Source organism: Asparagus officinalis, chromosome 1, assembly GCF_001876935.1.
Source record: "Asparagus officinalis chromosome 1, Aspof.V1, whole genome shotgun sequence".
NCBI classification, from domain to species: Eukaryota; Viridiplantae; Streptophyta; class Magnoliopsida; order Asparagales; family Asparagaceae; genus Asparagus; species Asparagus officinalis.
Window position 1 is genome coordinate 119,120,025 of NC_033794.1, and position 11,728 is coordinate 119,131,752.

General features: G+C 40.9%; 1 protein-coding gene across 1 annotated transcript in view; it reads right to left on the reverse strand.

The window, feature by feature from the left end:
• Positions 1-11,427, reverse strand: part of LOC109840397 (aspartic proteinase nepenthesin-1-like) — a 23,536-nt gene extending 12,109 nt beyond the window's left edge. The window contains exons 1-2 of the mRNA XM_020409028.1: positions 11,402-11,427; positions 11,138-11,296 (exon numbers count right to left, since the gene is read on the reverse strand). Coding sequence (XP_020264617.1) covers positions 11,138-11,296; positions 11,402-11,427 — 185 coding nt within the window. The remainder of the gene's footprint in view (positions 1-11,137; positions 11,297-11,401) is intronic.

The window sequence follows — 11,728 nt, forward strand, 5'->3', positions numbered from 1 at the left end:
GGAGCTCTGATACCACTTGTTGTGCGCAGCGGAAATTTCGGCAGAGTTTCTGGTGCACAATAAGAGAGAAAGATCGATAAGAATTCTTGTTTCTCAAAGGGAACAAGAATCTGAAAGCCTAATATCCCATCAAAGTGAGATATTAGCTCTTCCTCTCGTCAGCTCTAGGACTGCGCGTCGAGGGATCCTAAAAATTATTACAATGGCCACAAACTCAAACAATTAATTTTTACGTGGTTCGGCAAACTGCCTACGTCCACGGGGCAAGGAGGGGGAGATCTACTATTAGAGGGAGAGAATACAACTAGGGTTTACAATCACTCAATCTAAACCCTCACACAATCTCTCAATCTCTCACAAAAGGACACAAAAGGACTGCACAGAAATCCACATACAAAAGCCCTCTGACTACTCTTGAATCAGCCGCTCACCTAGAATTCCGTCCACAAGCCCTTGCTGCCGTTTTCCTTCGTAGCCGCCAGCAAAAGAAAACTCCCACCTTGCTTTTTCTGCCGCAGCAACAAACCCCCTCAATTGCACGCAAACCTAGGAGTTGTTGAAAGATGATTATATATCACAATGGTGAAAGCGGGTGGGCCGGCCTCTTTGTCCACTGAACAAAACCGAAATCTCTTCATGTGCCTTCTTTTCACGTGGTTTTCACCCCGTGTGGCCCCCACGAGCTCTTTTGCATTCACAAGAGTTCTTATGGCCCCCCCACCTCACGTCACATCCACAATTCTCCACCTCGGTGAAGTTTTCACAAAACTAAGCCGACTCCAACCAAGCCAAATGTCTCACTTGTTGTGTCCAGTACACCGTGAAACAATTCACGATAACAGACTCAATGCATAACAAGTTGAGAACCCAAATGAGAATGCAAACACTCTCCAAACGTCGATGTCTACTCACCAAATCGATCTCACCCCCATCAAAATCCAACCCGGCTGCATCATAAGACTGCCTACGTATCCTCTTGCCCAAGGAATCAAGCCGAACGTAGTTCACCCAAATGGCCGCGAACGACCTCAAACCAATAGAAGAGTTCGCAACCCTTCTCCAATATCATCAACTCTGCGGCTGATAGCACCTCCAATGACCTCAAACACCTCCACCTGAGGTGAACCAATGGTCATATCCAAACTGCATCTATCAGCTGCACGCGAGTCAAAACCCATCTCATCATCTGCATCCGAATCCAAATGACTTCCACGCTGTGTCACCTCAGCTGGAATCCCAACCAATGCAGAATGACCTAGAGTATGTGGGAAAATCCCCACCCAATGTGGAGTAGCATCAGTCTCCACCCGCTGCGATACCTCTAAGGTCTGTCCAAAACTCTCCACCTGCTGAGAGTCAATTAGCTCCCTCATTGAAGCCTCAACCGAAGTGACACTACCAGACCTATCTTCTAATGGAGTTTTACCTCCAATCACAGCAGTTGACAACTCTTTAATAGGATAACCCAAATATGTCGAAGCCTCAGTCCAGAACTTCTTCTGCAAACCATTGCTCGACCACAAACACCGATCCTCCTCCAGCAAGGCACGGTTCTCCAAATTTATCACCTTATCTAGTTGCCCCAAGATTTCCTTTCCAACGAAGTGTCTCGAAATGCCGTGAGCTCGGCTCCAATACAGAAACAGGTCCATCTTGTACCTCCCACCAGAATGGAGTACCTTCACCTTTCTGTCTATCACACACTTCTTCAAATTGTTAGAGACTACTAGGACTTTATCCATCGGGGATTTGGTTGCAACCCAAACACGCCTAGAACAGCCACCAACAAAGGAAACCAAACGAACCCAAACGCCTATTACCTCCCAATAATGCCCCCTTGGAAGGCCCCCAAACATCCACGTGAACTCCTCCAGAACGACCCTTAGCACGGTGAATAGAGGTGCCACACTTCACCTCGGTCTTCTTGCTCACATCAACATGTTCACTGGACTTCAAACTGCAGGTCTTCGCACCCTCTTCCAATCTATGCGAGGAATCAATACTGGAATGGCCAAGCCCCAAATGCCGCAGTCTAGTCGAATCAACAGAAGTCGCCAGCTCTCCACCTGTCACTATACCTCAATTCAAGTAATACAGGTTATTCCTCCTGACGCCCTTCATCAAAATACGAGAGTCTCTCGCAATCTCGAGAACCATGTCCTCAACACGAACCTTCAGACCCTCTCCAACCAAAGCTCCAATCGAGATCAAGTTCTTCCTCAAAGAAGGAACATATCTCACACCGTTTAACTCTCTAACAGTCCCGTCAAACATCTTTATGCGAATTCTTCCTATCCCAAGGATCTGGCATGCACGGTTATCAGCCATGTACACCACACCACTATCCACCAGCTTCTCAAAACTGGAGAACCATTCCCTTCTAGGGCACACATGATAGGTCGCACCACTATCCAACATCCATTCAGATTCCTCCGAATAGCTATCTGTAGGACTGATAGAAAGCGAATAAATAGAAGAGTCAGAATTATTACCATCCGATACGATGTTTGCTTCTGATGATGGTTGCTTCCCTTTTCCCTTCTGCTTATTCTTCATCCATTCGTCGAGCTTTGGGCAGTCTTTCTTCCAATGACCAGTCTCCTTGCACCAAGCACACTGATCTTTTCCTACTCTAGACTGTGACTTCTAATTCTTTCGGTTTGGACCCTTCCCTCTTGCGACCAACGCCTCCGCTACCGGCTCAACCGAAGCCTCCTTATCCTTCTTTCGAAGCTGATAATTCACAAGTGCAGCGGTGACCTCACTATACGAAAGTGATGCCTTCCCATTAATCAGAGTAAGAACGAAGGTCTCATATTCCTCGTCGGGCAAGGAACTCAACAACAGCAACGCCTTGTCCTCATCTTCAATCTTGACATCCACATTCGCCAAATCCGCAAGAAGCTTTGTGTAGTGGTTCATGTGATCTCTAATGGAGGTTCCCTTCTTCAACTGGAAACGATAAAGTCTCCTCTTCAAATGCAAGCGATTTTCCACACTCTTGGTCAAATACTTGCTTTCGAGAATCTCCCAAATCTTCTTCGCAGAAGTCTCATTCATCACATCATATTTTAGATCTTGAGTCAAACAAGACCTAATCACACCACACGCCGTTCGATTCATCTTTTTCCAAACCTTCTCTTCAATCTTGTTGTGCGCAGCGGAAATTTCGGCAGAGTTTCTGGTGCACAATAAGAGAGAAAGATCGATAAGAATTCTTGTTTCTCAAAGGGAACAAGAATCTGAAGCCTAATATCTCATCAAAGTGGGATATTAGCTCTTCCTCTCGTCAGCTCTAGGACTGCGCGTCGAGGGATCCTAAAACTATTACAATGGCCACAAACTCAAACAATCAATTTTACGTGGTTCGGCAAACTGCCTACGTCCACGGGGCAAGGAGGGGGGAGATCTACTATTAGAGGGAGAGAATACAACTAGGGTTTACAATCACTCAATCTAAACCCTCACACAATCTCTCAATCTCTCACAAAAGGACACAAAAGGACTGCACAGAAATCCACATACAAAAGCCCTCTGACTACTCTTGAATCAGCCGCTCACCTAGAATTCCGTCCACAAGCCCTTGCTGCCGTTTTCCTTCGTAGCCGCCAGCAAAAGAAAACTCCCACCTTGCTTTTTCTGCCGCAGCAACAAACCCCCTCAATTGCACGCAAACCTAGGAGTTGTTGAAAGATGATTATATAGCACAATGGTGAAAGCGGGTGGGCCGGCCTCTTTGTCCACTGAACAAAACCGAAATCTCTTCATGTGCCTTCTTTTCACGTGGTTTTCACCCCGCGTGGCCCCCACGAGCTCTTTTGCATTCACAAGAGTTCTTATGGCCCCCCCACCTCACGTCACATCCGCAAACCCTAGTTGTACTCTCTCCCTCCATTAGTAGATCTCCCCCCTCCTTGCTCCGTGGATGTAGGTAATTTGCCGAACCACGTAAAAATTGGTTGTACTGCTATTTGGGTGATTTGTAATAGCTTTTTAGGTTCCCCGTAAAAATTGGTTGTACTGCTATTTGGGTGATTTGTAATAGCTTTTTAGGTTCCCTCGACGCGCAGTCTTAGAGCTGACGAGAGGAAGAGCTAATATCCCACTTTGATGGGATATTAGGCTTCAGATTCTTGTTCCCTTTGAGAAACAAGAATTCTTATTGCGACCTGACTCTCTTATTGTGCTGCCGAAGTGCTGCCGAAATTTCCGCTGCGCGCAACAGTATTCAACAAATGATTAGTGTTCTCATGAATCCCCAAATTATTTACATTCTTTCTAAAATAATGAAATGCCTATTAATTTATCCTGCCCATGGATATAGCCCATTATTTGTGTCATCTTGTTTATATTCTTGATTTGAAGCTTGTAGATCTTGGTTCTAATTTTTTTAACTTTTGCTTACACTAGATCTTGGCATAAACTGCATCAGCAAGGACTTTACCCACCACATGCATGTAGATGGTAAATAACGTAATATCATCTAAAAGTCATGAATTTTGTTAGAAATTTACGAGGGAGGACCCTCAACTTTTGTCCGTGTATGATAAAAAAGTAGTTCGTGATGCCTAGACTAATTAAAACTACGGTTAAGATATGAAAGTAAACAATATCACATAAGTGGTGATGCAAACGATACTTGGAGCCCAAGGAGAGGTACAAAGGCTTTTCTTCCTAATTGCCCTTTTTAAGCTTGCACTCGGTTTGCTGGTCAAACGAAGGCATATTTGAATAGAGAAAGCTTTGGTAGCCAAGTGGAGGCATTGCCAGCCTCCAAATGCAAATGGCAAAAAACTTGGATCTACACTGAACCTTCCTCTAGTTAAAGGTCATGAATGAGAACTGAAGGAAGCATGAGCACACAAGAGCATTGAATTTGAAGTCAAGGATCAGGTTATCCACAGAATGTTTCATCATCAAAGTATATAATATAATATTTTATCTTTATTTTAGTAAGTCTTGAGACTTTGGCATTGATTTTGGACTAGGATGAGGCCGGTGAATCATATACCGATTTAATTAGGTAAATTGAGTGCTGAGCTAGCAGCGGTAACTAACCTTCAGCATGTGGAACTTTTATTTAAAAAATTTGTGCTAATGACCCTTCATTATTGAGAAAAAAGTACGTTATTGACAAATTATGATTATTCAAGGGTTGAGGTGGCACATATTAGAACCTTTGGTTAACTTTCATTTAGTTTCTCCGCCGGCATTAAAGTATGAATGCCAAATTTTGCAGCAATAAATATACCAAATGGGGAAGTGTATATCCTGAGATTAAATGATATTTGTGTATAACTTTCACTATTTTTGTACTATCACTAAAAAAATATATGGGGTCCTTTCTTAGAAAGTACCAAGAAAACTTGTGGGTCATCATAAACTTTACTGAAGTTTTGTAATATAGTTATCACTACTCTAAAATATCAATTTGGTAATTTAGCCATAATAGACATTCAATGTTATATCCTAATGTTAATAAAGAAATCAAAAGTACCATATCATAAAGTGTATCTCACTAAATATACTAATTTGATACCCACCAGGAGTGATGTGGATAATTAGGAGGTTCTAATATGGCTCTCACGGTCTTAGGTTCGATTCAGAGCTAGGTTATCAAAAAAGTGCTAAATTGATAATTTAGTCGTTTCCAATCTTTTTTTTATAAAAAAAACAAGGGATATACCCTGTTCAATTAAAAATAAAAGTATGTGATACAAAGGTTTTGGATACGAAGTGTATCCTGATGTTAGATAACAGTAGGGTTAGTTCCTTATGACTAGGGATGTATGTTCTTCTTCTTCCAGGGATCCCCGTCATCAGTAGGGTTAGTTCCTTATGACTAGGGATGTATGTCCTTCTTCTTCCAGGGATCCATGAAGGTGAAGAGAGGGCCTTTCCGTCATTCACTGTTGACATAGATACAAGAAAGAACCAAAGTCAGCCATACATATAGTTACAAGGAACTAAAATATTGATGTCTAACATGAAACATAAAGTTTAAAAGTTATCAAAAGAATATTTACAAGCAGAACTCTCCAAAAAAGCTTTCTAGACAAACTGTCAGATACATCATCATGCACTGCTCCTGGAAAGAGGATTGGTTTCCAGCATTGCCGAGACTTGTTGAGCTTTTGTTCCAGTTTTTGAACCTGGCCAGTCGTATAAACAAGAGATTGTAGTGTTAATGATAGAATGATGACTAAAATTTGCATGCTCAAAGAGATATTTATTCCTTGCAATCCAAATACTCCAGCATACTGAAGAGAAGATAGAACGCCATATATATCCTTTGGTACTTTGTAATGTCTCCAGGATATGAATAAGTTCATCAAGAGTAGAAGGCCATTGGAATGAAAAAAAAAAAGAAGTTTCTGAAATGATCCTAGACTTGCTTCAATAATGAGCAAGAGAAGAAGAGATGATCTCTAGTTTCCAATTGAAGTGAACAAAAAGGACACATAGAGTCATTTTGCCAGCCTTTTTTCAGGAGATTCTAATCTTGTAGGGGTCTAATTGTGATTGTTCACCTATTTCATTATTTTTGAGGATTTTTACATATTTGACAAGGGCAGAGAGGAGGATGCTTTCCCTCATGCCTTGAGATCAGTGATAATGTAAACAAGTGTGCAAATCAATACCCTCCTTGATACGAAGGCATTGTAACGATGATTATAATGGACATTGCTGAAGGAGAATCAAAGTTACAAATGGTAAAAAAAATCAATGATATCATGAGCTAGTAAGCACATGATTGAGGACACCATTGATTCTAACAATCTCTTTGAAACCCACTTCGAAGAAAATTATTTTAAACTTTTTTATCTCTTTTAACAAGGAGTTCGAACGATGAGGGTCTTAGAACTTCACATTTCCTCTGTCTTTTTCCCCAACCACATGACTGCCATTAATTTGTTAGACCCATAGGGCTACTTCGAGTATGAAGCCTCAATCTTCAATCTCAACCAGAAGTAAATAAATCAATCCACAGTTTGAATGGATTATTTGGGTTATAGTCCACCGAAACTTAACCCAGGATTCATAGTTTATTTTTAGCAGCGGATTATAGTCCTCAGTATAACCAAGTAAATAACAAAAATATCCATCATTTTTTCACACATCTTTCTATTCCCTTCTCCCCTTCCACTTTTGAGTTTTCTCGGCCCTTTTAACAAAAAGGACAAAGTTATAAATCACTTTCTTTATCAGATACCTCAAATTTTAATCCACTTGGGTGATAATTTACTAATAGATTCGCTACTACAAATGGTCCTATTAGCAAAAACTAATTAATCTAATTAATCACTGCTAGTAGACTCAATAGAAGTGATTATGACAACATTTCTCTTTTAAAACGGCTTTCTTGAAAAATCTCAATTGATTTGATTGATTTTTTGTTGTTTCCTTAATAACTTAAAATGAAAGGGGGAACAATAATTTAGGGCACCACTTAACATTAGCTTATGATAAGTTGTTTATATAAATAACTTATATATGCAACTTATATAGGTTATTGAAAATAGTCGTTTGATAATAATTGTATCAAAAGATGCTTCTAAAAGTATTTAAGGTGTTTCGTAAAACTGTGTTTAAATATTATTCTCAAGAGATAAATTCTATATATGATATAACTAAAAAAATCCTTTTAAAAATAGCCTGAAATTGCTTCCAAAAGCACCCCCAATTTCGATAAGCATGCAAAAAAATATCATCAAGCACTATTATTGACCGCTACTAAAAATTTAAAAAAAGGCAGAAGCACCAAAATAATAATAATAATAATAATAATAATAACAATAATAATAAAACAATGTCAAACTAGTCTTAATCTTTTAGCCAATCCACAAATTGATCACCCTGACCTAGTTAAACCAAAACTAGTTAAAACCCAAACCTTCTTTTGGGGATAACCCCAAACTTATTTTGGAATTGCTAAACACAGTCTTAGTGATATACAGGACACGAGGGTTCTTTTCCAACTTAACGGAATCATATATTTTCTTTCTAAGACGTTTCTATAATCTAACCAATTATTATCCTTTTTTTTTTTTGGAAAATCAAAAGGTCAAACGGAAAGTAGATTACGGGACGGCTTTATAGCGTGTTTGGTGATCCCATCCTCTGTTTTAGTTCGTTGTTTGAAAGCTAGAAAAGCTTTCAACAATGACATTTACTCTATGTTACGATACTTTGACTTTAATCGATATGTGCAATTTAAATATCATTACTTTGCAAGAATTATATGCATGGCTGAACTAAGTCAAACTGATTAAAAAATTGGTAATCATTTTGCTCTTGCTTTTCAAAGATCGGATAGAGAAAAGCAGCCAAGCTTTTTAAAAAAAAGATATGAGAGTCTACTACGGCAGAAAAAGCTAAAAGTTAAATTGATCTCCTCCGCTACCACAACCACAGTGGAGAACATCCAAAGTTCCCTAGTGTTACCCCCTTAATTTTTTTTAATAGCTTTCACTTATTAGGAACAATATGCAAAATTTTGTAATAACAATTCTTTTTTAAGTCATAAGTTGGTATTACGTCTAAGTGGTGGATTCAGAAATTTTTCTTGGAGAGAGACTAACAACAAGTATCTATTTGTTAGGATTGTGTCTTTGATTTTTTGTATAACTTCATGAGAATTAAATATGGGTAGAGATCTATCATGATTAGGAGATTGGGTCTTATCATGATTAGGAGTTCTAGTTAGGAAGTTAGGCTAGAGATAAAGTTTTGGTTTCCCTATATATGTTCTTCTATTATTGGAGGAAAAGCCAAGTACAAGGAAGAGAACCAATATTCTTAAAATCTAGAATTAACAGAGGGCGTACTTGATTCAAGAATATTGTGCAAGAGGCGAGTGTTTCGTGGTCTTTATCCGTGTAAAAGATTACAACATTGGGAGAGGGTTTCGTATTCTTTGTTCATTTAAAAGATTGTAAGGAGTGAGCTTTGGAGAGAATATAAGAGTTGATTATGTATGTGAGGTTGAGAGATTGAGAGACTAGAGTTGAGTGATTCCTCTTGTAGTTCTCTCTGATACATAGTGGATTTCTCGTATTGTTTCCCCGTGGATATAGGTTGAAGTTGGTCGATCAAACCACGTAAATCTCAGTGTTCTTTCTTCTTGATTGTGATTATTTTTTATCTTGTTAATTATGGGTTAACTTCCGAGTTACGTAGATAATAGTAGGCTAGTAGACTAAAATTCCCAGCAAGTGGTATCAGAGCCATGATGATGGATCCAGGAGCGAGTTCGCAAGATAGACGTTGTACAAAAGTGAAGATCAGCAGCGTTACAAGAATTAAGATAAAGAATGAAAAGAAGGCACTATAGCAATAGAAACACTGTAACAACAGGAACATTGTTCACTTGGGTGAGAGTTTGGTTAAAAATTATTAAATTAAATCCGACGGTATAGATTAAATTTTCTTCTAATCGAGGGTTTGGAGGCGAATTTCAACGCTCCAGGAGTTGATTTCTGATTTTGGAGTGCTCTGAACGTGATGGGAGGGTTTAATTTTTCAAAATTTGCTCAGATTGATCAAATAGTGCTAATAAGTTCTGATGGTAGTGGTAACGAGACAGATCTAATGGCAAATAGGGACAAACGAGTATGTGACGGATGAGACTGGTGTAGAGAATCAGACGTGATTCTAGTAGTAGAGTTGTCAGCATATAATTATTCAGAGTCATCGCAGGAGCAGGAATTGGTTACTCAAGGAGGACACTGCCAGATTAGATGGAGCTTACAAGCATGCACGACTGAGTGACATACATAGAGATGGAGATGGTTGTAGGCGTCTAAAAATGCCTATGGGTGCCCGCACACAGCTCAAGACAAAGAGAAGGTGATGAACGTCGTTATCCGAATCAAAGAGGATTATCCAACGCCGACAAGCGCATGAAGCGAATAGGCAAACTGTTGATGACACGACAACGAACCACCACAATGGAAAACGCCAAGTGGACCGCACGCGTTAATCAACTCAAAGCGTACAAACGCGCCCAACAGTCAGTTAACACGCACGCATCATTCAGCTCGTGCATGTCAATCAGTGTGCGCATCAATCAGTTCACGATGGCGTCAATTATCGCACATTAATCAACTCGCATGGAGCATACAAGTCAACACGACGGATGAGTAAACAAAACGGGAGAAACTACAAGTCCCGGAAGACCGAAAAAGTCGTAAAACACAAGAAATCAGCATAACAAAAGATCTCAGCGCGCCGCGCGGGACGGACCAAACCGACCCGCGCCCGTGCGGGTCGGAATGATCCGACCCGCGCAAGCGCGGGTCGGAATGATCCGACCCGTGCCGGCGCGGGTCGGAATCAACCGACCCGCGCCGGCGCGGGTCGGACACAACCGACCCGCGCAAGCGCGTCCTGCGCGCGCTGTTTCGATCGGGTTCGGTTTTTGATGGTTTTTCTCGAGATTTGTTGGTTCCTGAGCATCCAAACTGACTTGATATCATCTACAAATGTGGTTAGGCTGTTGTCAACTGAAGATAGAGCCAAATCACTTGTTCTCATCCAAATAACCGCATTCGGGGTCTATAAATATGAGTCAAAGGCCTCCATTTTTCAGGGGCGATTGATTATCAAGACGAGGAGGTGCTGCCGGATTGTGGAGTCAAAGGAGCACGAATTTCAGCGAGGGTTGACAGATCTTGGCGAGTTCTTCGGCATAAAGAAGGAGAGTTCGATCGAGAGATCCGACGCCCGTTCCCGTCCCTTGAGATTAGGCTTGGTCTTAATCTCGAGAAGAGCCCTGATTTCGCTTGGTCGATCTCAGCGCTTCAAATCAAATACTTCCTCGGCGAAGGCGAAGCTCTGCCGAATTTTCCATCAAACGGATCCAGATCTAAGGCGGTCCACGGATAAACCCCGGCACAGGCAAAGAACCCACTCAAGCAGAAGACCGATAAACGATCTCTGCGTTTGTTTTGACGAGAGTTGTAAACTTTTATTTTCATTGTGTAAAAGTCTTATAAAAAGACAATCTTTTTGTTTTCATTGTAACGACTAAAGTTGTAATGAATACCGCAATGAATACATCAATTTTCGACGCAAACAATAACCAGTAGTAGATTACCGTCTATCTAGATCGCCTACGTAATCTGAGTCTACAAACCCGTCAATCTGACATATGTTTCCACCAAAACACAACTCCATATCAACGGTACTCTTCAAGTACATGAAGAGTACCTCAGGACCCACTTCACTGTTTCCTAATGTGCCTTTCCCAGATTCGCCATGAATATGCTGACCACACTGACCGCATGTGAAATATCTGGGCATGTACACACCATGACGTACATCAAACTGCTAACTATACCAGCATAAGGAACACGCTCCACCTACGCCTTCTCTTCCACTGTAGTGAGAGATTATTTACCTGAACGTCTGAAGTGTAGAGCCCATGGAGTCACCACCGACTTAGCACTTTGCATCCCGAACCTTTCTAAAAATTAGGCAACGTCAAGCGCCCCAACAGCGGACAAATGCCCTCTCCTCCAAATCACCAACAAGTGAATGGATACAAGTCAAAAGGACCCGTTTAACTCTTGAAGAGAGGATCAAAAAGCGTCGCGTACTACTTGCACGCGCGCGAATTCTTACGCTAGAGGTCAAAAGATTGCAGAGGGAAGAAGTGGAAAAGAAGCCACCAAAACTGCACAAAGTTTGGAGGCCAAAGTCCAAGACGGCGGCCGAAAAGATCGAA